Source organism: Lissotriton vulgaris, chromosome 4_1 (genome assembly GCF_964263255.1).
Source record: "Lissotriton vulgaris chromosome 4_1, aLisVul1.2, whole genome shotgun sequence".
Classification (NCBI taxonomy): Eukaryota; Metazoa; Chordata; class Amphibia; order Caudata; family Salamandridae; genus Lissotriton; species Lissotriton vulgaris.
The window spans coordinates 1,108,816,640-1,108,842,356 of record NC_141691.1 but is presented as its reverse complement, the minus strand read 5'-3'; the positions used below and the strand labels follow the sequence as shown (position 1 = coordinate 1,108,842,356).

General features: G+C 48.4%; 1 protein-coding gene across 2 annotated transcripts in view; it reads left to right on the top strand.

Moving 5' to 3' along the window:
- Positions 1-25,068, top strand: part of LOC147722941 (uncharacterized) — a 796,795-nt gene extending 771,727 nt beyond the window's left edge. For both annotated transcript variants that reach the window (XM_086965340.1, XM_086965341.1), the window contains exons 13-14: positions 4,868-6,414; positions 24,550-25,068. In XM_086965340.1, the coding sequence (XP_086821466.1) occupies positions 4,868-6,372 (1,505 nt within the window). In that variant the 3' untranslated portion in view covers positions 6,373-6,414; positions 24,550-25,068. The remainder of the gene's footprint in view (positions 1-4,867; positions 6,415-24,549) is intronic.
- Positions 25,069-25,717: the final 649 nt, after the last annotated feature.

Here is a 25,717-nt window from a genome sequence, read left to right as displayed (position 1 = left end):
GCCGGAGGTTGTTCTTTGGATGCGGGGAACAGCGGCGAGGGCGAGACTAGCGGAGCGGAGCTGGCGGGTGGGGGTGTAGAAGCTGAGTCTGCTGTTCAGGTAGGCTGGTCCGGCGTTGTGGAGTGCTTTTTGTGCGTGGATGAGGAGCTTGAAGGTGATCCTCTTTGTCGACAGGGAGCCAGTGTAGGTCGGGATCCACTTGTAGATCCTGCGGAGCATGCGGAGGGTGTTGTAGCAGGAGGAGGAGACAGCGTTGACCTGTTTAGACATTGAGAGGGAGGAGTCGAGGTTGAATCCTAGGTTGCGTGCATGGTCGGTGGGTGTCGTGCTGTTCCCAGTGTGGTCGGCCACCAGGAGCCGTCCCAGGCTGAGGGGGTGGGTCTGAGGATGAGTACCTCCGTCTTGTCCGAGTTCAGCTTCAGACGGCTGTTCCTCATCCAGTCGGCGATGGCCTTCATTCCCTCATGGAGGTTGGTTTTGGCAGTGTGCAGGTCCTTGGTGAGGGAGAGGATGAGCTGGGTGTCGTCAGCATAGGAGATGATATTAAGGTCGTGTTGGCGGGCCACTCGTGCGAGGGCGGCCATGTACACGTTGGCAGCGTTGGGCTGAGGGATGAGCCCTGGGGGACGCCGCAGATGATGTCGGTGGCCTTGCATCAGAACGGCGGGAGGTGGACGCTCTGGGTTCTGCCGGAGACGTGATCCATTCAAGAGCCTTCTCTTGGATTCCGGCTTCTAGGAGGCATGTCTTTAGAGTGCGATGGCAGACTGTGTCGAAGGTGGCTGACAGGTCCAGGAGGATGAGGGCTGATGTTTCTCCGTTGTCCAGTTGGCGCCTGATGTCGTCTGTGGCGGCGATGAGGGCTCTCTCGGGCTGTGGTTTCGTCTGAACCCAGACTGGGACGGGTCCAAGATTTTGTTGTCTTCCAGGTGGCGGGCCTGTTGCATGTTGACAATTTTCTCAATGACCTTCGCCGGGAACGGGAGCAGGGAGATAAGCCGGAAGTTCTTGAGGTCCTTGGGGTCCGCCTTGGGCTTCTTGAGGAGGGCGTTGATTTCATCGTGTTTCCAGCTTTCCGGGAATGTCGCTGTTTGGAAGGAGATGTTGATGACCTTCCGTAGTTGGGGTGCGATTGCAGCGCCTGCTTTGTTGAATACGTGGTGTGGGCACAGGTCTGACGGAGATCCTGAGTGGATGGAGTTCATGACCTTGCCTGTCTCGTCGTCGTTGACGTTGGACCAGGTCAGGCAGTTGGCTCTGGTGGTGTTCACAGGGGAGGTGGGGTCTGCCGCAGTTGGGGCGGTCATAGTGTTGAAGTTGTCATGGATGTCAGCGATCTTGCAGTGGAAGAAGATGGCCAGTGAGTTGTACAGTTCTTGTGAGGGCAGTATGTCGTTGGCGTTGACGCTGGGGCTGGAGAGTTCCTTTACGATGCTGAAAAGCTCTTTTCTGTTGTGTGCGTTGTTATCCAGGCGGTCTTTGAAGGAGGGTCTCTTGGCTAATCTGATGAGATGGTGATGTCTGCGGGTTGCATCCTTGTGGGCTGCGTAGTTGTCCGGAGTGCGTTTGTGGAGCCATATCTTCTCCCGTTTCCAGCATTTGCGTTTGGAGGTCAGCAGCTCGTCGGTGAACCAGGTGGTTCTCTTGCTGGCGTAGTTGTTGGAGGGTTTCTTGAGTGGGGTGAGGGTGTTGGCGCAGTTGTCGATCCACTGTCTTAGGTTGTGGGCTGCGATGTCTGGGTTGGTGGGGTCGGTGGGTGGGTTTTGGGCGAGGGTGGTGATCAGCTGGTCTTCGTTGACTTTGCTCCAGCAGCGGCGAGGTAGCTGTTGGGTGCGGTGGTGCGTGGTTGGTTCATTGAAGGTGAAATGGATGCAGCGGTGGTCAGTCCAGTGGAGTTCGGTGGTGTGGTCGAAGGTGACGTGGGTGCCTGTGGAGAAGACGGGGTCCATCGTGTGGCAGGCGGCGTGGGTGGGTGCGCTGGCGAGTTGTCTGAGGCTGAGGTTGTCGATAAGGGTGGCGGAGTTGGCATTGTTGTTGTTCTCGAGGTGGAAATTCAGGTCCCCGAGGAGGATGTAGTCCGTTGCGTCGAGTGCGTGGGTGCTGGCGAGGTCGGCGATGGAGTCGCTGAATTGAGCTCGGGGTCCTGTAGATTTCCTCTGAGGGTGGTGTTGGTTTCGGTGTGGATCTGGAAGTGCAGGTGTTCGTGGTGTTGAGGGTGTCGTCTGCATGGGTGGCGACTTTGAGGGTGGACTTGTCGACGATGGCTATTCCTCCTCCAATTCCGTTAGCGCGATCCCTGTGGGTGATCTTGTAGCCGTCCGGGATGGCTATGGCGATGTCGGGCACTGAGGAGTCGTTCCACCAGGTCTCGGTCAGGATCCCGGTAGATCTGTATAAATCTAATATTTCTTTCTGGGGCCCCCTTTTAACACAGGGGTTGAATGCTAGCTGTAGTGTAGCAGTTTCATCTACCTGGGTACAATCAACCATTGTGGCCATTTTTTAAAAGGGGGATAGGCAAGATCCGGCTTCTTATAGGCCAATTTCCCTATTGGATACTACAACAAAAGTAGCGGGTAGAGTAATTTTAAAATGCCTGCAGGAATGGGCGGAAGAAAACTCTGTCCTATGGGACCTGCAATATTGTTTTTGATCCGGTGTAGGAACTGTGGAGCAGGATTTGAACCTGTCTCTCTTGGTAGGCAAATATACGAGATCTAAGAAGGCGAACCTATTTTTAACATTTGTTGACCTAACGGCAGCATTTGATTGCGTCGTTCATAACAAACTGGTCAATTTTAGGTGGGATGGGGTTGATACCCAGATAATTTATTTTCTTAAACGTTTTTATTGTGATGCCAACGCACGCGTGCGACATGGAATGCATGGTGAACATACGGCCCCTTTCTTAATAAAAAGCGGAGTTAAGCAAGGGTGTGTTATGGCCCCCTTCCTTTTCAACCTATATATAAACAGATTGGGGAAGGCTCTTTTAAATGATAATCATCTCTTCCCCCAAGTGGCGGGATGACCTATACCCGCCCTTCTGTATGCATATGATGTGGTGTTGATGTCCGCGCACAAGTCGGACTTGAGAGGGTACATGATGGTTTCACCAATTTTATGAATATAGGTCTAAGAATTAATTCTTCTAAAACTTTTGCTATGCGTTGTGGCACTGGCATCACAAGACTTAAGGATGTGTTTGTGGCAGGACAGAAGATTGAGGCCACTAAGAAATTTTCTAACTTGGGAATACTTTTCGCCTATAATGACTCCTGGTCACAGACTGTGTTGGCGAAAAAATTGACATTGCTACGTACTACCTCTGCCCTTAGTACTTTTGCAAAAAAATTAGGGAAAAGACAACCCGAGGAGCTCATTAAGATTTACAAAGCAAAATGTGTCTCAGCAGCAGTCAATGGGACTGGGGTTTGGGGCCAGTTGACTTGCTCCCCATCCAAAGGATTGAAAACACCTTTTTAAAGCATATTTTATCCGTCCCGAATGGTACCGCGGCCCGTATTTGCCATGCGGAGCTAGGTCTACCCTTTATTTCTGATATAATTAAGCTCGAGCCTGTGCTGTTATGGCACAGACTGGACTAAGGAAGAGACGAAATTAAATAGAGATATTCTTCTGGATGTCTCGAAGTTGGATGGAGCCCTGAGGATCCCATGGATAAGTCAAATCTGTAACTTCTGGCAGGATCTCGATCATTTAGAATAGTTTATCAACCCGAGAAATATCGGGAGAATAACTAGGAAGGAATTAAAATCACAGGGCTTGACACTATTAGACTCTGCTAGAATATCATCTAAAATGGCAAAACCCACTGTCCTATATAACCAGCTGATCTTAACAACTTTTAATATTCAACCTTACCTCACTTTTGTTTCTACAGATTATGATAGGTACCTCCTCACTCGATTTCGTTTAGGAATCTTTCACAGACTAGTTACTTTTCCTAATGTAAATGACTGGTCTCATGGCCTCCAGTTATGCCCCTGTGACAACATTTCTGAATAAACCACGATTCATTTCATTCTCTTTTGTAGATGTTATACGCACTTCAGAAAAGTGTGGTTAGTTACTGTGTTAAAACGGTTTGGGCTTCGCCAATGTCGCCCTGCCTTTCTGGCATTACAACAACTAGATAATGTGCATAGCCTTTTTAGAACGGTATTTTTTATAAAAAAGGTTTTGAGTCAAAAAAAGCAAGTGTTTATTTAACCCCTTCACTGCGGCGTCTATTCCGCAGCAGTGCTAGGGGGCGGGGGAGGGGGGGGCGCGCGGCGCGCCCATGCTGGTGATGGAACCGCTCCGTCACCAGCCGCAGTTGTGCTGTGCTCATGACGGAGCGGTTCCGTCACGGCCCCGCCCGTTCAATGGAACGCTCAGCGAAGGCGCGGAATCCGCGCCGCGCAGGCGTGCCGAGTGGGCCGTGACAGAACCGCTCTGTTGACGGAGTGGTTCCGTCACCAGCAGGGGAGGGGTTAATCTGTTTTTAACTTTCGAATGTTTCTTTACCTCATGAATGTGGGATCTTAACTGTTATATGTAAATGAGTGAATCTCTATATGAAGTTGTTTTAGATATATAGATTTTTGTTGTTAATATTTTTGTGCTTTTATGATTGTTTTCCACAATCGAATAAATCTTTTGATTTGATTTGTCTCATGGTCGCTTGCCGGTGCGCAGTGCAGAGCATACAGAGATGAATTTCTTTAGCCTACTGTCAGTAGCTTGAGCTGATTCGCATGTCCTAGAGTTGTTAATTCACGTGGTACTATTCGGCATAACAGACACGTTAATAGTAAACACTCCCAAAAAATAAAAGGTAATTGCCTGTTTTGTTACTTTGCAGATTATCAGCATCAGAAGTTAAAGAAAATGAAATCTATAAGGAATAACAGAACATTCATGGTTATGAATTCACCTAATAGAAAACCAACAGAACATCTCGGCGATCAAAGTGAAATACATTCCCAAAATACTGGTTGTTCTGAATCTTTGGAACTTCTAGACAAGCCGAATGTTGAGGAAATTGCAAGCTCCTCTTTTCAGGCAGCTCATGAAGAACTGAACACATCATCAAAGGGCACTTACTCACTCGGGGATGTATACTCTGGGTTAGTGAAGCGCATCGCCAGGTCCATGCTAGGACCTATGTCAACGCCACCATTCCGCACTCGAAGAAACTCCTATAAGAGTAAATATGCCAAATCCTTCATATGCAAACATAAGGCAACGGGCTCAACTATTTTGAAGTCGAGTGTTAAGACAGCCAGTGAATGTAGCACGTTGGCCACAACGCACTATAAGACCAGGGCGCAGAGTCTTGAATATTCACCAGTTTATTTAAGTAACAAGTATTTTCTTCCCACTAGCACTTTGGTTGCAAAACCTGATGAAATTGCGTGTTCTGATTCTTCTCATGAAAAGTCTGTTGTTACCCCAGGTGAAGGATCAAGGACTTCTTTGGTTTCCGATGGTAGTTCTTCAACAGCCAGGGCAATTCTCATGCCAGAGGGGCTATTACAAAGTAGAAGGGAAATGACGAAGCCTCCACCTCTGGAAATAGATCACCAGTATGAAGCAGATTTGTGTGGGACAGACGCCGTCAGTAGAAAGACTGTAGGTGATAGGCCGGAGTATACTGATGTTCGTTGTCCAATAATTCAAGCAGGCACGTGCGAACATTCTCTTGCAGCAGCAGTTACTTCAAATGCGGATAATCAGGCACGTGAAATCTGTTGCAGTGAAAGCGCAGGGTGTTTTTGTTGTATGCATTCACAGCATTTGATGCAAAGTGCAACACACGCAACGTTTGAACACATTCCAGTTGTGTCTCAAAAAACGAATTTACCAAGAAATGAAGATAACATTCAGGCTGGCTTGCAAATGGCAAAGCACACCACGTGTAAGCAGTATTGCTCACCAATTCCTGATGGGGAAATTCAGCTTAAAAAATTTGATATCGCACAAATGTCATCAGTGTATTTAAACATTAAGAAAAACAGCTCTTTAAAGAATGAAAAAGAGGAAAGCAACTTCGACAAGATTTATAGAAAGTTGTGTTTAGAAAGTAATTCACCCTTGCCTGTTTTAAAAAAAGCATCTTCAAGCACGAAAACTCTGGTTTCGTCGGAAAAGTCAAACGAACTGATAAACTCACCCTTCTATAAGAGAGTAAAAAGAAACTCAGATGTTCAAGGTGATGATCCCATAGTACCAAATGGGAAAAGATTAAAAAGCAGAAATGTAAATGTCAGTTCAAGTGTAATAGTTAACTACTTATACGGTGGGGTAAAATCGACTAACCTAGAAAAGAGCCCAGCATATCTACATTCAAATGCTAAATGGCTATAAGAATACTGCCCTGACCGTCATCACAATACGCAGCACCCAACTGTAAGTACAATATAATATACCTTAGTAATCTACAAACCCTTGTTGATGAAGTAATTTAAATGCAACTCATACAGCCCTGCAATTCAAAGCATTAAGTAAGTGTGCACTAGAGTTCATCATGTTAATACTTGCGATGTTCATTTCATGTTCGTTTAAAACCTGAAAAGCCTGAATTTGCAGCAGCACTGAATACATGTTGCCTTATTGACTCCCAATAATAAGAGGTAACTAGAGAATACGTAATGGGCAGCTGTGTAATGTGGTCTAGTATTGCCATTGGGGGTTTCTGGTGATATAATAAACATGAGAGATGTTACCAGTTATTTGTTTTCGCATTTATTTAAGGGTAGTTAGCTTGAAAATGCTGTTTTCTTCAAAGTGCAGCTAGCAATGTGCACTGACTTGTGACAGAATCTTTGTTTTTTTTGCCTTTCTTGAATAAACTTCTGATAAATCAGTAGGCAATGGTGAATGTTACGGAATTTAGTTGACACCATGGCATCACAGCATAATTATAGCTCTAACACATTTAGCACATAATTTTCTATTTTTGCTGATTGCACCAAAAATGTTCCTAGCTCAAATGGATGGGAATGAAAACGTATCACGTAATCTTGTCCTCCATGCAGCATAATCTTACAAGTCATGACAAGGTTAAAGCTCTGCAGAGTGGTTTGGGGGCTGTCATTATGATGATGACCTCCGTATGTCCGAAGTGGTCATAAAATAGTTTCCATATTTCGCGGTTCCCAGTGAGTGACATGATTGCTTCTGCAATGTGTTCACCACACACGCACAGAGACACATTCGTGCACTGAAAACCCCAAAAGTTAGTCATGTTATAGTGAAATGATGAAAAACAAAAAAACTCTGAAATTCCCCAGTTATTGTTTGCTGAGCTAACTATACCTTGTGCCTCTGCCATGCACTGCTTATGACTTCACATATTACATCACTTATGGCATGTTAAATGCCATCACTGATGACATCATACAATCATTCTGGTACATTCCTATAGGATTTGTGGATTTGGAGTAATTCAACACACTGCACCTGTGGGCAATTTTCTATTCACCTCAATAAAATTACACAGTTCATCATCATCATGGTCTTTATTCGGTTAGCACAATGTAAAACCATAAAAAAAATACAAATTTAAAAACATCAATCATGTAATAAAAGTTTCCTTTGTCGGACTGCTCCTGTTTATAACAAAAATGCCAGATAAAAACAGATGTGCACATCAGACAAGAGCTGTAAATAAAACAAAGCTGATCGAACTTGTTTGAAATGCTTGCCGGCCAGCAAAGGTAAATCAAAAGACTTCCTGCATTTTTTTTTATTGAAGGGACAAAACATGATGAAGTGCAAAGTGTAGTAGGTGGAAACATGATCACATCTACATGGAACAAAATCGGGGTCAAACAAGCTTCCCCGTGAATGGCCAGCCAGTGATGAGATAAATTAAGTCTAAATCAGGTCAGAAGAAATCGATGATGGTTTGACATATCAAAGATAAGTCGTGTTAAAAATTAGATTTCTGGTTGGCTAAGGTTTGCACCAAAGCCAGGCAGAAACCACCACTCTGGTCAAGATAAGGGAGTTACACACCTAAAATAACCCCTGCTCACCCCTTGGTAGCTTGGCACGAGCAGTCAGGCTTATCTCAGAGGCAATGTGTAAAGCATTTTCACATAGCCAACAGTAATACAGTGTAAGCACTACAAAAGGACACCACACCAGTTTAGAAAAACATCCAATATTTTTATATACTTAAAACAAGACCAAAATGATAAAAATCCACAATACAATACTTAAATATCTTCAGTTGTCAAAATAACGTTGAAACACAGTTCCTTGATGTCGATAGCTCCGTCCGGGGCTATCACGGCGTCGTGACCAAACAAATCCAAACAGTTCTGGCTGACCGCGGCGTCGCGGGCCAGCTACGGTGTCGGGAAGACCTGCAAACAGTACCTTTCAGAAATGCAGGGCATCCATGACCACTCTTTGAGCTTCCGAAAACACGGCATCTGCAGGCACCGGTTCCGGAGGTCGTTGCAGGAGTCGTCGGGCCCTCAAAGTCACATGCGTTGCAGATCAAACTCCTCTCTGGTGAAGTCAGGAGTGCTGGCGTCGGCAGGCATCGGGTGCTGCCGAAGTGCACCTCAGGTCACGGTGCAAGCAGCGGCTCGGTGGCGGCGCCGGTGAGACCAGGGTCGCGGTGTGAGATGAAGGCGATGCTCGTCACGGTGCTGGCAGGTCACGGTTCAAGCAGCGTCGTCGTTGCTGAAGCACTGTCGTCTGCTGACGAATGGGAGTCGATGGCACCGGCGTCGGTAGGCCAAGGCTGTGGAGCTGGATGAAGGCGGTGCGTTGTGTAACTTTACGATCGTCTGGTCTCGAACCACGGTGCAAGCAGCGGCGCCGAGTCCGGCATGGAGCGGCGGTGTCGGGGATACCACGGCGGCGTCGTGAAGCAAGGCAGTGCGGAGTGCAGTGCCCACAAGTCGCGCTGCGCGCAGCGGCTCGGTGGCAGCGTCAGCAGGCTTCGCCGATGGGACAAGGGGTGCGGCGGTGCCCTCTGCGGAGCCTTCAGGACACGGAGTCAGCAGCGGCTTCGTAGACGCATCGAGCTTGAAGTCTTTGCTGTTCCTGAGACTTCTTTAACAGGGGGCAAGCTCTACCTCAAGCCCTTGGAGAAACTCACAAAAGTAGATTGCAGAAAGTTCAGTCCAGTCCTTTCACTGCCAAAGACAGAAGCAGCCACTGCAGGCCAACACAGCAAAGCACACAGCAAAGTGGTAGTCCCTCCTTACAGCTTCTCGGGCTCTTCTTCTTGGCAGTCTTCTTTATCCCAAAAGAGTTCTAAAGTCTTGGGGGCTGGCCCCAATATTTATACCAGCAATTCCCTTGTCCTCTGAAGGCAGAGGGGCCTGGACCTAGTTTAAACCAGTTTGAGGTGCATTCTGCCAGTGTGCACCTTCTACTTCTGTCAGTGTGGGCCAGGGTCTTCAGACGCACCACAGGAGGTGGAGTCAGCATTGTGGAAGGCAGGCCCAGCCCTATTCAGACCCAGGTGCTACTCCTCCCACCCATCTATGTGTAGATGTGCCTATTCAGCCTATGCTGACTCACCCTGTCTCCTGGCGTCTCCCCCAGCTCCTGTCACTCACAAACCAGACAGACAATACACAAACTAGCAGAGGCAGGCTGGATGGTTAGGTCAGAAAATAACCACTTTCTAAAAGTGTTTTTTTCAAATACAGAATGTTAAAACCAACTTCACTAAAAGATGCATTTTATCATTCTGAGTTCAAGCATACTAAACTCGAATTTCTACCATGTTCCCAGAGTCAGTTAGGATTATAGGATTTTTATTTTTTATTTTTTTATTTCTTTATTGATTTTATGATTTTATTCTTCACAAGGTACAGACCATGTTCATATAGAATACATTTCACCCACATGACAAATGATACCATGAACATTCCAACTGTCAACTCAGGATTATATCCATGTAAGCACCTCGAGAGCTGTATGCCACTTTAGAGAAGGATTTGGTGTGTGGTAAACAAACTTTAACTAAACCCCCCTGTGACGGGGAGAACCAGGAAGACCAACAGGAGTGCCCCGGGGGCGCTACGCCGACTCGACTTGTGCTGACTCTGCTGACATCCGAGAGGCGGAGCTGTGCAGGATTGAAAAAGCCAGACACACTAATAGAGAGTGTGGGACGCCGGGGGAGCGAGGAGCAGGGCGGAGAACTACAACGAGAGGAAGACGAGGAAACACCGAAGAAGGAGACGAGGAGACAGAGGCAGAGGGAAGTTGTGACGAAGGCGAGAGGAGAGAGTAGGAGGCATTCTTGGGACGGGCGGGCTGGAGGCAGGAACCGGGGAACCGTTACTGCCTCCAACTGGAAACTACTTGACTAAAAGGCCCCGGGGACAGTAAAGGCACACTATATCGGAGGTCCACAGCACAAATCCCCCCCCCCTATTTCCCGGGTGGCTGGAGGCATAATCCAAATGTACGTGGGAGCAGGGAGTATTAGTATTGAGGAAGGGAAAAAGGCACTGACCGTCTCCTATTTTCTTTACCGAGGGGGCGACCGGCGGGATAGTCCGTGGAAGAAGAAAAGCGTCGGAGGCGGTAACCATTGGAGGGAGCAGACATCCCCAAGAACACGAACCAAGACCCTTACGTACCCGGTGCATACCAAATCCCTTATCTGTGAACCCTAATAAAACACTTGCATAACAATCCAGGGCCTCGTCCGGTCTGTGGGGGCTTGACCCCCCCCCGAACTCCTACCCTGTCATCCCCCCGGTTCTATGCACCTTGGGTCCGATTACCTTAAGCGCTGTCTGGTGTCTCCATCTAGCTCCCCTCCTGACTGTGGGTCTATGTCCCAGTGGTTGTGTCTCATCCTGCGATACCTGTGGGGACTGTGAGGCCTTCCCTTCTATCTCCTGTACTATCATTCCCCACGCCATCAGTACCTCAGGTAGTTTGCCATCTCGTCAGGTGGCGCGCATATGCCCCTCCTCCGCCAGTGCCCATTGTCTCAGATCCGTTCTCCAGCTTGCTAGCTGTGGCCGCTGCTGCGCCAGCCAGTGTATTGCTATCCGCCACCTAGCTATTATAAGCCCCAGCACCAGTGTGGGGGGGAGTCCACGCCTTAGTCCATGACACATCACCACCCACTATGGAATCTGGATTGTTAAAAATGTCAGGCTGTTCCAAATTTCTAAAAGCTTTAACGTCATTCAACCAAGTTATACTAGACCCTTGATCAATGGCCAAGCAATCCTTTAATGTAGCTTTATAGCCTGCCATAGCAGGCTATACCCGCCATTATGGCCCACTCCACCGTTTAAGGCGAGGGCCTTTAACAAGGGAGCAGCCCTTTAATGTCTGGTTCAGCCCAGCTACTGCGAGCTATAAAGCTTTTAAAACCTTATAAAGTCAGAATGTTCTAATTAGTTAAACAAAGGTGAAATCCCCTTGAGCTCCGTCAAGCCTTTGTGTACAACTGTCACTGTGAATGTTCTACAGTTAACAGCTGTGCGCAGGGCCATGGCTGTTACAGTTTGAACATTCACAGCAAGAGCTGTGAAGAGGGGCTAAATTGAGCCTTTGGTTCCCCCTGGCTTGCCTGAGCTGCTTTTTGTAGTTCAGCCAAGCCAGGAGCCAACCCAGGAGCTGAGCAGCATTCCCCCTCACTCCTTCCGATGCTCAAGTGACTCTGAGCAAGGGAGGGGGAAGGCTTTGGTTTGCCCTGCACCACATCTCTTCTTTTCACTTTCCCCTGTCCACTCCATGTATTTTGGCGAGGCAGGGAAAGAGAAAGACAGAGGCTGTTTATTACAACTTTGAAATGTTGAGTGCAGCAGGCCTGTACCATTTCATATAGGCTGCTGCCCCAACATTGTCTTCAAGAGCTCTCAACTTTCCAGTGGTCTAATTTAAGGCAGATAAGACTCTTTTCAGGTCCCAACTAAACAGATAGCCAAAGTATCAAAGGATGCATCTGCAGGATATTTGTCAAAAACCCAAACCCACGTTTCTCATGAGTAATATAGGATGAGGAGCTTTGAGGTAGACATAAAAGCCTTATTAGCAATTTGATTGCAGTTCCATTTAACACTGAGGGGTTGGCAAAGCCCCTAATACTACTTCCATAAGCTGCAATAGAAACACATCTTGCTTTGTAGATGTCCAGCATGGCCTTAATAGATTTGTGCCCCAACCTGGTAGATAAATCAAAGACAGAAATAATACTGCTAGCAAGCCTATTTCGTTTGGTAGGAAACAAGGTGGATCAGGTCATCGCTGATCAAACAAAACTCCTAAGTAGGGAGTGATAATGACAAAACGGATATTATTGCCTTTAACATGAAAAGTTCTAGTGTTTCATAAATCAAGGCCCGATCACTATGATATGGAACTTAGCTAAATTAATGCTCAGGTCAAGCTGTTCATAAAGTACACAAAATATTTAAGCAAGAGCTCCAAACCCAGCTCTGTACTAGAAATAAGGACATCCGCATAAAGCAACGCTTGAATCCAGCGATGACCAATATTAGGCATATCTCTATCACCCTCAGCAAGAACGTTCTTCTAATGATTTATATATATAGGAGAATAAAAACTTGACAAAATGCAGCCCCGGCAGACTCTTCTGATTCAATGTAAAGTGCTTAGTGCATTATCCAATAAGCCAATAAGGAACTGAAGAAGACAAGTTAAAATGGAGATCACGCAGCAGGGTAACTATATTGGTATCCACACCAAGTCCCAGTATAATACTCCATAATTGTTTGCTATAGACTCTGTCAAAGGAGGAGCTCAAATCCATAAAGGCCTAATGTGTATGGCACCTTGCTTGTCAACTTTATATTTATTGATAATAAGATACAGGTTAGGACCTTGATCAACCATCCGAAGGCCGTGCAGAAAGCTGTACTGGACATCATATAAAACTTTACAATCATCAGCCCAGGCCAATAACCTGTTCAACAACAAGCACCCAAAATGTGTAACCACAGAACTAATCAAAGAAATTGGGCGAAAATAACTGCGATCAACCCGATTCCCCTTTTTGAAGACAGGCACCGCCAAAGAGGTAGACCATGTTTTAGGCAAAGACTGTTTAACAACAGTATTAATATGTAAAGTAATCAGGCCTTATTCAAAGGACGCTCTTGGATAACATTGGAAACCTCATAAGTAATATTAAGACGTACAGTAGCACCTTCATACACCGGGGGTAGAAATGAGCCAGAAGCAGAGATGGGCACATCATATGTTATGAGCCCCAATGTACCCCAGTATAGGCCTAGGTAGCTGCACGACCTATCTGAAAGAAACAGTTAGTTATAGATTCCTTACCTTAGAACTACCCACAGGCGTCAGACTGGATCCGGAAAGTGTTTTCGTCAGCAGTACCCCTGCGTGTCGGAAGGTGGCATTGGTCGACTCCGCGTTCGGCAGGATGATGTCGCGATAACTACTTAGACGCCGCCCTCGCGTGCTGACGTCAGTTCTTTCTTTTTCTGTGCCAGAAAGCGCAGATCCGGAGAGAGCAGTACCTCCAGTCACTTCTCTACTGATTTTTTTCTCGACTTTTGTCGATTTCATATTTTGAGTCCATTGACTCCTGGTACACATGGGATGCCCGGCTTCAAGGCCTGCGGTTCCTGTAACCAACTGATGTCTGTGACGGATTCGCACCCCGTATGGGTCTACTGCCTGGAGCTTGACCACGACCCCAAGTCGTGCTCCTACTACCGGACCATGGCCCGGAAGTCTTTGCGGGAGCGGTCCCGAAAGCTACTCGAAGCCCAGCAGTCAGCTCCGCACCGTTCGATGTCCTGACCGCGTAGGAGGTCGAGGGACTGGTCGATGAGCCAACACCATTCTTCATCCAAGTCTTTGCACTCGGAGTCAGGTAAGTCGAAGCACAAGAAGACGACGAAGAAGCATTGTCGCTCTTCGACTTCTCCCCGTCAGTTGGCCGATGTGACGAGGTATGTGGGTGGTACGGCTCCACTTGCTGAGCCCGTAGGGTCAGTTCCTGGTTTCCCCCACTTCCCGGGACCGGAAGCGACACCTGCCCACCTGCGTCAGTTTTACAAAGCGATGCACGCCATCTTTGGGCAGTCAGACTCCACCAGCGTGCCTTCAGGCCCCGCAAACTCGATTGGGGGCTTCGGCACCACAGGGTCCCCTTGGATCCAGGCCTGGATCCGGATCGCCGCCGGTCTACCTTGTTATGCCTCCCCCTGTACCGATTCCACCGGCACTGCAGCCGGCATTGGCTGTGTCCCCAGCCGACATCCACCCCGGCCTCCACCTGGAGGTAGACATGGAGCCGGACCGGCGTCGACCAACGTAGGTTCCTGCTCTGATGGGTATTTTTGTGCCCCGGTTCTACCCTGGCTCTTTGAGACCAGATTGGAATCCAGAAGAGGGTGAGGAGGACTGGGAGGGGTCTGGGGACCCGTTAACCGACCAGTTAGGTTATGAGCAGGACTGGAGAGAGGAACTGGGGAAAGCCAGTGGTCTGCATACCTCCCCAGACCTTGGCATGTTGTCTCGTTATACCGTGGCTACAGAGGAGGGAGCGTCATACAAAGTGGTGTTGCGTAGGGAGGCCGAGGCTCTCCACCTCGAGCTACCTACTGTGGCAGTCAGCACTAACCTCCTGACAGAGGTGCTTCTACCTGCAGTGAGCTGTTAGGAGCTCCTGCTGCCGTTTAATGAAGCCCTCATGGGCATCCTTTTGGGCACCTGATCCAGGCTGAACACAGGGGCTCCTGTGGACAGGATGATTGCCCGATGCCACCGCCTAGCCCCGGGCGACCCCACTTTCCTCTCCCAACACCCCACCCCTGAGAGCTTGGTAGTCCAAGCCTCCACCTCCAAAGGCGCGTTTCCTAACGTATCACCCAATAGGGAATCCAAAAAGCTGGACCACCTGGGAAAGAAAATGTTTTCTTCCTCCAGCTTGGGACTGCATGGCTGTTGGCCCGTTACACCCACTCCGTGTGGGATACGGTAGCGCAGGTGATGCCCCATTGCCTGGAGGAGGCCCGGGCCATGCTCTCCCGTGCAATTGCTGAGGGGAGAGACGCATCGAAGTTTACCATCCGCTATGGGCTGGATACCGCCGACTCACTAGGCAGGACGATTTCCACGTAGCTAGCCCTTGGAAGCTAAGCTTGGTTGACTGGTTTTTCTGGGGATGTCCAATCCACTCGTATGGACATGTCGTTTGATGGCCGTCGTCTTTTCGGCGACAAGGCACACAATGTGCTATAGCGCTTTAAGGACTCTCGAGCTATGGCCAGGTCCTTGGGCCTCTCCACCACCCACCCTGCCCAGTCTCCCTTTTTCTTTCTTGACTACGAAAGGGGTGCCCCGCCAAGTCCCACCCAGGGCCATAGGCCGGCACAAACTGTTCAGCTTCTGCGTGCCAGGAACGTGGGAACCAGCGCTGTGGTTCTGGGGGCCAGCGGGTGGGCCAGTCCATCAAAGCCCCCTCTGCAGCAGCCTCCAAACCCTCCTAGTCGGACCTTTCAGGGCGACCAAACGCCAGTGGGTGGCAGGATTCGCCATCAACTCCCGCAAGTCAAGTGCACTTGTAAAGGGTATGGCTACCTCCAACGGAGGTATCCCGGCGGTGACACCCGAACCTGCAGAGGAAGGAGAGAGAAGAACTGCATGTTAGCTGCAGGCAAAAAGCCAGGTCTTCAGCGCTTTCCAAAATGCTTGTTCAGTCTCTATCTTCTGAAGGTGGACCGGCAGAGAGTTCCACAAGGATGCAGTTCTCACTGAAAAGCTCTGCCCCCAATCCTGGTTTTAGAGATGCGAGGGATCCAAAGAAGTTGCTGAAGATTAGACCTGAGGGCCCTTGCTTGTTGGCATTTCCGGAGTCTCTGACGCAGGAATAGCGGGCCCCTATCCCTGGATACTCTAAAGGAAATGGCAAGTGCCTTAAACTCTATCCTTTTAAGGAGAGTCAGCCAATGAAGGCTCCTCAGGTGGGAGGGAGATGTGGTGATGAAACAGCACATATCTAATAAGTCTGGCTGCTGCATTTTGAACAACCTGCTGTCTATGGGTCAAATAGGCAGGAAGACACTGTTAACTGCATCGCTGCGGCGGCTTTTCCCGCTGTGTGCGGCAAATTTAAAAAAGCCGCGTTACATGACGAACTCAGCTCGTCATCAGCACACGACCACCGTAGCTGATGACGAGCTGAGCTAGTCATCAGCAGAGAAGAGGGTACAGGCTATTAGCGGTCTAACCTTGATGTCACTATGGCATGGACTACAGTCTTCGGACAATCCATTGGGAGGAAGTGTAAACAATTTGCAGGGCTTTTAATTTCCAAAAGCAAGCTGAGGAGACTTGGCAGATCTGAGCTTTACCGGAAAGGTGAGAATCAATTTTAAAGCCAAGATTTCTAGCCACCTCAACTGGGGTAGGAGGGGGATTCAACTCTAAAGGCCACCAGAGATCGGAGGAAGGAGGAGAGTTTTGATTGAAAAACAACACCTCTGTTTTTTTCAGTATTTAATTTGAGGCTGCATTCCGTCATCCAGGTCGAGATATTGACTAGGAAGGTTTTAAAGTTATTGAATGCTGAATCTGATGCTCTTTGAAAGTGAACACCAGCTGAGTATTATAGGCGAGTAGGGTCTGCTTCCTATGGTCACCCCCACTTTTTGCTGTGATTCTCTGGTTTTCCGACTTTAGTTTGGCTGTGGGCCTGCTAATCATACCCACAGCCCAGCTGTTCTCTCTCTAAATTGATACCATGTACTTTAGATACATACCAGATTGGTTACTGGGTCACGCTTGTGAGCCCCTGTATAGTGTACCATAGGTACCTAGGGCATAGGTGCACCCTAGGCCTACCAGGGGCTGCAGCATGTATTGTGCCACCCTGGTTTGCCTTCCAAACTGACACCACAGGTCTGTTCACACAGCCTGGGTAAGGTGGTGTAATCAACCTTAGTTAGATATAGTATACTTATATCTACCTTTATATATAGAAACATATGTACCTATAAGCCACTCCTATGGTAGGCCTCGACAATCCTGGAGCCAGAGTGCTTGGTTTTATGTGAGAGGGTGTCCTAGCATGAGCTGAGCCCCTCTGCAGCTTCCGGAACCATCTCCTTATAGCTGTTCTATGATATAGCCATACCATATACTCTTAAGTTAATTATAATCCTCTCAGTTAATGCTAACTTTGGTTTGGCTTAATCAAAACATGTTGTGTAAGGTGTCAAACACTTTGAAATACTACCCTCCCTCCGCCAATTCTGGCGGCGGGGGTAGCATTCTACCCTTCTAGAGGGAAAAGACATGTAAGTTACTGCTTTACCCGGTTAAAGTTAAACAGCCTCAGCATCACAAAATGGATGCTGCTGCCACAGGCACGAAACTCCGGCAGGGGAGGCCTGGACAATAGGTTTCCTGTCCAGGGTGTGCTGGCACCTCCCCAGACAGGGGTTTTGTGTATTGGGGCATGGAGGGCTGCATTCAGTGAATGCATCTAGACACTGCCTGGGGCAAACAAGGTGCTCCATGCATAGCCCGGTTCAAACCAGTTGCTGGGGCACTCCAGCCCCAGCTCTGGCGTGAAACTGGACAAAGGGAAAGAGGTGTAACCACCCCCTTCTCAGGTCCACCCATAGGAGGGACCTAGTCAGGTAATCCAGCCCCCATCCTTAGTATAATTATAGGAGCTGTATCCCCAGGACTTTAGATTTTCCTGGACGAATCTTTGTAAGACATATCTTGGACCTTCGACATTCCATTCTGACTGGAACATGGAAGACATCTCCCTTGTGGTCAAGGAGTGACCACCCTGTGCAAACAGGCACCAACAGCAGCTTTGCCGGTCTGCAGTTTCAAGGCACCCGTTGGTACCCGAAGACTCTGCGACTCAAGAACTGGACTTCCAGACTTCTCTGACCCCGACCCACATCCACAGCAAAGCTGAGACCCGTGGCGAACACGAGAGACGTGGGGCCGGACATCTTGGACATCCTGCATTTTGCTACCTGCACTCCTTTTCTGAAGCCTCAGTAAGTTGTGCATTGGGGTACGAAAGAAGCCCCAGCCCCGAGCATAATTTGAACCGAAGCTCAGGCCCCCACACTCCCAAGTGTCCCGTGGGCCCCGCCTTTACATTTGTGCTCGACGCGTCTTCCCGGTTCCTTGCCCATTAGCTAGTGAGCCCCCTGAAGAGGCCATCTTGAATCTAACTTGAGATTCTGGTTGCTCCAGGCTTGCTCCAGCTTCCCTAAAAAGGAGAAGCGCCACAGACATTGCTGGTCTGCAACAGAGCTAATCTCGACATCCTGCGTGGGTTGCGGTTGCCAAGGCTTGTTGTGTCCAATCCGGATACCGACGCTGCAGTCATCTAGATCAATTGTGGGACAGCTCGAATCCAGCTCCTGGTCATCGTCGATGCCTCCTGGACCTCGTGGCTGCAGAGACAAACTCACCTTCTTCACCTTAAAGCACCTGACATCGCCTGGTTCCTTCCTTGTCACTGGCTAGTGACCCAGACTCTGTCCCCTCTGCTTCCAGGTTTTTCACATCTCCGATCCACCCTTGGATCCACCCGGACACTTTTCCTCTGGTCACCTGCAGCACTTCTTTTCAGCTCTCCATAGAAAACGACGACGAAACCTGACACGAAAAGACACCTGTGCACCCGGCTTCCCTGGGTTAGGTAACACAAGTACTCCGGGGCTCCCGTGGGTCTTGACTCTCAAAGTATCCTAGTTTAAAAGGGTTCCATCCTAGTCCATCCGGAAGTGTCCTTAACTTGTAACTTTGTAACTTTTATGAACTCCATAGAAAGTCAATGGGATCCCGCACCTGTGTTTAGACACTGCATGCGGCTCCCGTTGGTCTCCTACTTCCTAACCTTTGGTTGTTTAGTGTAGCCCCAGCGAGAAGTGTGGCTCAGGGGTTAGAGGCGGCAGACCTGGAGCTTGAGTTCGGCCCTGGACCAGGGTTCAATTCCCCGCCTCGGCGGGTCTTGAGCTCAAAATTCCACGGACTAGTTAATTCTCGCTCCGGTGCCTTCTCGACTCACGGGTTCACACTCTGCGACTCTGGGCAATAGCTTGCTTAATCTCCACAACGGCCCCTCGCGGTGGGATGCCTGGCTTTCACCTTGTGGATACCCTGCCAGGGTTATCTCACAGGGGAATACCAGGACGGGTTCCCTAAGCAAGCGCGGAGATGCCCCAGGGTAAGTCGTGCGCTATATAAGTTTCATTCATTTCATTTCATTCTACAGGCCCTAGGCCTGTTTTCTACCTCTCACGTGGTACTTATACCACTTTCTTAGTATATGGTTTGTGAGGCCCCTAGGGCATAACGTATACTGTGCAACTTATCGTATATTAACTGTGTGACTTGTATTGTATTTTTACCTCTGACCTCATTAAGAGTGCAGAGGGGTTGTGTTTAGATTAAATACATATATATTTGATATATACCTTGTGTGCTGTCCTTTCATTTGGTATTCAAGGGATTATATTTGGTAAAACAACTTGCTTAACTCGCCTACTGAAGTCTTTGCCTGAACACTGCTGGTTCATGCTACCACTGGGTCAGCTTTCTATAAGGTTGACTTTACAACCACCATCAATAAGGGTTGATTAGACTGGTACAAGGTGCCCACTAGAACTAGTGGACATCATATGCCAGGCTAACTTCTCACAAGTATCATCAGCATAGGAGACAACTTTCACTCCCCATTGCCCAACAAGGGAGACCAGTGGGGCCAGATAAGCATTGAACAGGGTGGGACTCCGGGCACACCAGGAGTTTAGGAGTGGAGACGTAAGGGTGCAGAAAAACTTGCTTAGACTGGGCCGTTAAAAATGAGCGGAACGAAGCTAGCACAGTGCCTGTCACTCACATGTGCTCAAGTCTCTCCAATAGAATTTGGTGAGACTGTGTTGAATTCTGCGGAGAGATCGAACAGCACAAGCAGGGCTGAGCTACCCTGATCTAATGCTTCACAAATAGTTTGTCACTTCCAAAAGGACAGTCTATGCTATATCCCGATCTAAAGCCAGATTGGGAGTCATGCAAGCAGTTGTTGGTCTCAAGGAACTTAGATAATTGCTTCTCAACTTCCTTCTGGGAAGAAGGGAAATAGGCCTAGAGTTCTTGAGCTCCAAGGGATCGGCGTCCACTGTTTTTAAGATTGGCAAAGCCTAGGCCGCATTCCAGATGGCGGGGTTGATACCTTTCCTCAGAGAGCACTTCCAAATATGGTTTAAGTGCCGGTTAAACACATCAGCCAGCCGTTTAAAATATTTAGCCGGGCAGGGGTCGCCAGGAGAAACGGATCTACATTTACCCACTTCCAGCAGAGATACAGCAACCCTGAAACTCCGACGCTCGGCCAGGAACGCTCGGCCAGGGAGGTCAAGAGTACATTTAGGAATCTTAAATGTTTCAGCTGGGGATAAAGAGGCGTAGATGGATAGCACTTTCTCCTGAAAAATAGGAGATAGGTCCTCACAGTGGGAAGCTGAGGGAACAATAGTGCTGTAGGTGTAATAAAGCCCTGAACAATCTTGAAAACGTCTTTGAGTGAATTGTCAGAGGACCTAATTTGGCTGGCCATATAATCTCTAATGGCATTATGTTTAAGTTTTTGATTTTCTTTTAAAGCAGTGCGGTAGGCACACTTGCCCGCAGGACCGTACGATTTGCGCCATGCGCGCACCAGCTTCTTACAAGAGCTTTCCTCCAGCCGGAGAGCAGCCGTAAACCAGGGGACAGAGTGTTTCCCCCTGGCCTGTTTCAATTTCTTGAATTAGGGCAACTTTGTCCAAGGCAGAGGTAACCCAAGAATTGAAGGAGCGTGCATCCCTACATGGGTCATCCGACAGCTTGAATCAGTCAGCCTGTGGCATGGATTCCATGATCTCAGGGGAGATCTTTCTCCAATCTCTCCTCTCGTCATACAAGGAACTACCTATATCTAACCATGTATTGGTAGTCCAGCTAAAAGGAACTAAGCGATGGTCTGACCAAGTAAGAGGGAGCGGAGCCTCCACCATCAGAGTGGGATCATTAGTAAAAATGAGATCCAGCGTGTGTCCAGCTTTTTGGGTGGGAGTGCACACTTTCTGAGCTTGATTCATGCCTCCAAGAGTATCTGCCAACTGAGAGGTCAAGGAGCAGTAACTGTTGTCCATATGGACATTGAAGTTTCTGAGGACAACAAAGTTGGGACGCCTAAGAGACAGGTCTGCAATAGTACCATAGAGCTCAAACAGGTGGCTGGACAGAGTATCTGGAGTTCTATATACCAGCAACCCTGCTAAGGATGATGTCGGGGAAGTTTTAATTTAGAAAGACAGGGCCTCGATCATCCCTGAGCCATCAATTCTCTTGCTTGAGATTTCCCATTAGTCTCTCAGAATTACAGCGAGCCCGCCCCCAACTCTGTTGCCCGCCTGGTTGGAGGTAACCACCTGAAAACCCCAGGAACAGCCAGGAAGATATCAGGATTAGAGCTATCCTTTAACCATGTTTCTGTTAAGAACATGAGGTCCCAAGAGTTTGAATTTAATGCAAACCAAACCGCATCAGCATGTTTGATAAGGATCTACAATTTAGCAGACAGGCCTTGAATACATGGTTTGTGGTCATATGATGCATTGAGGGAGACTTTAGGTGGGGTGGTAATTATTCCACCCTTCTTTGTTCTTCAAAGAAAAGGAGCAGGTGCTACATTCATGCACTTGTCCTAGAATGTCCTGACCATCCAAATTGGTGTTGAGAGTGATACAAGGAGGGCCCGGGCATCTTGTTGTACTGAGATTTAAGAGCTGCTCCCTAGTCCAAGTTAATCTAGGAGCTGAGGCAAAAGATGCAGCGTGGCTGGCCCTGGACGCGGACGGGCGAAGACAGGCTTGCTTTAGGCGAACGCCCCACTGGCGCACCATCACGTCGGACAGGTGGGTTTTGAAGATAGTCCGAAGGACCTACTCCCTCCCCTTCGAGACTGCCCCTCCATCCAGGCCACCTCAGTAACATCGCATGGCGGAGGATCATCTGGCCCTTCTCCAACAGGAAGTTTCGGCACTCTTGGCCAAGGGAGCCATCGAGCGCGTTCCTGCCCAAGAAGGACAAAGGCCTGCATCCTATCTTGGATCTCAGGAACGTCAACTGCTTCCTCCGGAAGTTCAAATTGTGGACACTCCCTCAAATCCTGTCTGCCCTGGAGACTGGATGGTAGCATCGGACTTGCAGGACACTTACTTTCACATCCCTATCCTGCTGGCCCACTGGCGCTACCTGCGGTTCACGGTAGGCCACAAGCATTTGTCAGTTTACCATGTTCCCCTTTGGCCTTACATTCGCCCCTCGGGTGTTCACGAAAGTGATGGCGGTGGTCACGGCTCATCTGCACACATCCGGGTTTCCTGTCTTCCCTACCTCGACAACTGGCTGTTGAAGGCGGGCTCGCCCCAGGCTCTAGTCTCCCACCTTTAGTCTACGGCCGACCTCCTGCATTTGCTGGGGTTTCCATCAACATGCTGAAGTCACACCTGATTCCCTCTAAGAAGCGCCTCTTCAACGGAGCGGTTCTGGCCATGACGCAGTTTCGGATCTATCCTCCCGAGCAGCGTGTCTGAGATATTATGGCTATGTTTCTAATATTTCAGCCTCTATCCGGGGTTTCGGTCAGGATGACCCTTAGACTACTGGGTCTGATGGCCTCCTGCATCCTGCTGGTAAACCGTGCCAGATGGCATATGCAGGCTCTGCAGTTGGACCTGAAGTTCCAGTGGTCCCAACATCAAGGAAACCTGTTCGATTGCTTCTAGATCTCGGAGGGCACTGCACACCAGTTGCAGTAGTGGCTAACGAATCAGGATTAGGTAGACAGCAGATCCTTCTCCCTTCCTCAACCAGAGTTCACAGTGGTGACCGATGCATCAATTCTGGGATGGGGCGGCCACATGGGGGAGGCGGAGCTCAGAGGCCTCTGGTCTCTGGCGAGTCCGGGCTCCATATCAACCTGCTGGAACTTTGGGCGATTCGTCTTGCACTCAAAACATTCCTTCCCCTCTGTCCGGCTAAGAGTAGTGCCGGTTTTCAAGGACAACACAACCGCCATGTGGTACTGCAACAAACAGGGCGGGGTGGGGTCGTGGACCCTATGTCAGGAGGTCCTCCGCCTCTGGACATGGCCGGAACATCAGGGCATATCCCAGGTGGTTCAACACATGGCAGGTTCCCTGAACGCCAGGGCGGACGAAGTTAGCCGTAGGTGCATGATGGATCACGATTGGTGTCTTCACTCAGAGGTGGTGTAAGGTCTCTTTCAGCAGTGGGTAGAGCCTTGGTTATAACTATTCACCACTGAAGAGAAAGCTCAATGTCAGCAGTTCCAAGGCAGCACCCGCTAGGCAACGCTTTTCATCGCAAGTGGAGTTGTGGTCTTCTATACGCCTTTTCGCCTTTACCACTTCTGCCCAGAGTGCTGAAGGAGATCAAGCGCGACCGGGCCCAAGTCATTCTTGTGGCTCCGGATTGGGCACAAAGAGTCTGGTATCCCGAGCTGCTCAACATGCCATTGATCCTCCTATCCGATTGCCTCTTCGGGAGGATCCTATGTCACAGCAGCAGGACCCCTCCACCCGAACCTGTCCAGCCTCTCCCTCCTTGTGTGGAGATTGAGCGGCGGTAGCCCCATTGGGGCTGCTGCCACGTGACCTGCCGTCGTGTGACCTGCCTCCCGAAGTCTGTGATGTTATCTTGGCAGCCAGACGTCCCTCCACTAAAACAGTATACACCTGTAGATGGAACAAATTTGTGGCATGGTGCACAGCAAAGGCTGTGGATCCTCTTTTTGCTCCTCTTTCTGAGGTATCTTAAACTTAATCTTCACCCGTAAGAAACTATACAAAGCATAGAGTAATATTTCCAGGTTATTCAAACTTTGGGATGGACAGCACCGTTTTACAAGAGGACCAATAAGGGATTATACATGTTACGTCATCTTGTAGTACTGTAAGATTTCGATTACTCCGGTAAGATCAGATATTTTAAGAACCTGAGTATCCTTGTACCTCCTTCTGACCTCCTTTGGGGGCGCTCTACTGGTCCTATAGTTTAAGGGAACCATGCTCTCCTGTTCTCCCCTTCTTTACAGAACTCAGGATGTAACGGAGTTAAACCCGGTAGAGAGAAGTATTAGTTTCATTCTATTTTTTAAAAACCCTCTAGTGTAAGGAGTATTTGACGCTACTTAACAGCACATCCTTAATTTTTGGTGAGTGTAGTCCTCTTATAATTAGATGACACCGATTGAAACTGATGTAGTAGAGTTGATTGTTTGTGTATGAAAGTAGTGAATGTTTGAAAATACTAGGATATCACTGTAATCCACCACATCTAATTAATGAACTGACAGATGTCTTAGATGTGGTTGCCATGTCTGCTTGGCTGGAGTGGGTCCACTGGATGTTTTTATAAATTTTGGATAAGGGTTGGGCTATAGAATGGGCCACATAATTGGAATTGTATCTTTATACTTCTCCCCTATTCTTCTCTTTTTAGATCTATCCATGTGTAGTCCCTCTAAAAGGGTGGTTTTTAACCCTATCAAATTTCTTGGCCCTGAGGAAGGTGGGGTGTTTAATGCCAAGACCACAGAAACACGTCGACGCTGTGGAAACTACTGAATCCAACCTTGAGAAAGAACGTTGCGAAAACAATGATGGACTGCAACAAAAACATATACTCTATGCAATAAGTTGGATCAGGCTTTTGTAACAGTTGTTCTTTTGCTGTACAATAGGGTCTCCCTATAAGGTTTTCATAATCTTTTTTAGGAACGGTATTTGTCTGTTATTGTATATTTTTGTTTCATGGATATGTGTCACAACATGATAAACTAATTGGTCCCAAATTCATTTTAGATATCCTGCATTGAACATGTTATGTGTTTATTGTTTGTTAGAATCACTATTTTTTAGAATTGTAATACAATCCTGTTTTTTAATGAACATTTTGTTACCCATTATGGGGATAGGTTTTTAAAAAGATTGTTTTATAAATAAAGACTCTGTTACTATATTTTTGGACAAGGTGGTATTTCATCTGAGTTCTGTTTAGCATATGTGCACCCCCCTGTTTCGGATTTAAGTGTGGTTGATGGTTGTTTGAGTGTGTATTCAGGTTTGTTTCCTTATCCGAGGGACATAAAACATTTTTCTCTCTAGATCTATTCACCACCGAAGAGAGCACACAATAGCAGCAGTTCTGCACGTTGGAATTTCCAAGGCGGCACTCGCTAGGCAATGCTTTTCGTCTCAAGTGGAGTTGTAGTCTTCTATATCCCTTTCGGCCTATACTACTTCTGCCCAGAGTGCTGAAGAAGATCAATCACGACCAGGCCCAAGTCATTCTTGTGGCTCCGGATTGGGCATGAAGAGTCTGGTATCCCGAGCTGCTCAACATGGCCATTGATCCTCCGATACGACTGCCTCTTAGGGAGGATCTTCTGTTGCAGCAGCAGGGGACGGTTCTCCACCTGAGCCTGTCCAGCCTCCACCTCCTTGCGTGGAGATTGAGCGGCGGCAGCCCCACTGGGGCTTCTGCCATGTGATCTGCTGTCATGTGACCTACCTCCTGAAGTCTGTAATGTTATCTCAGCAGCCAGGCTTCCCTCCACTAAGACGTTACACGCTTGTAGATGGAACAAGTTTATGGCATGGTGCGCAGC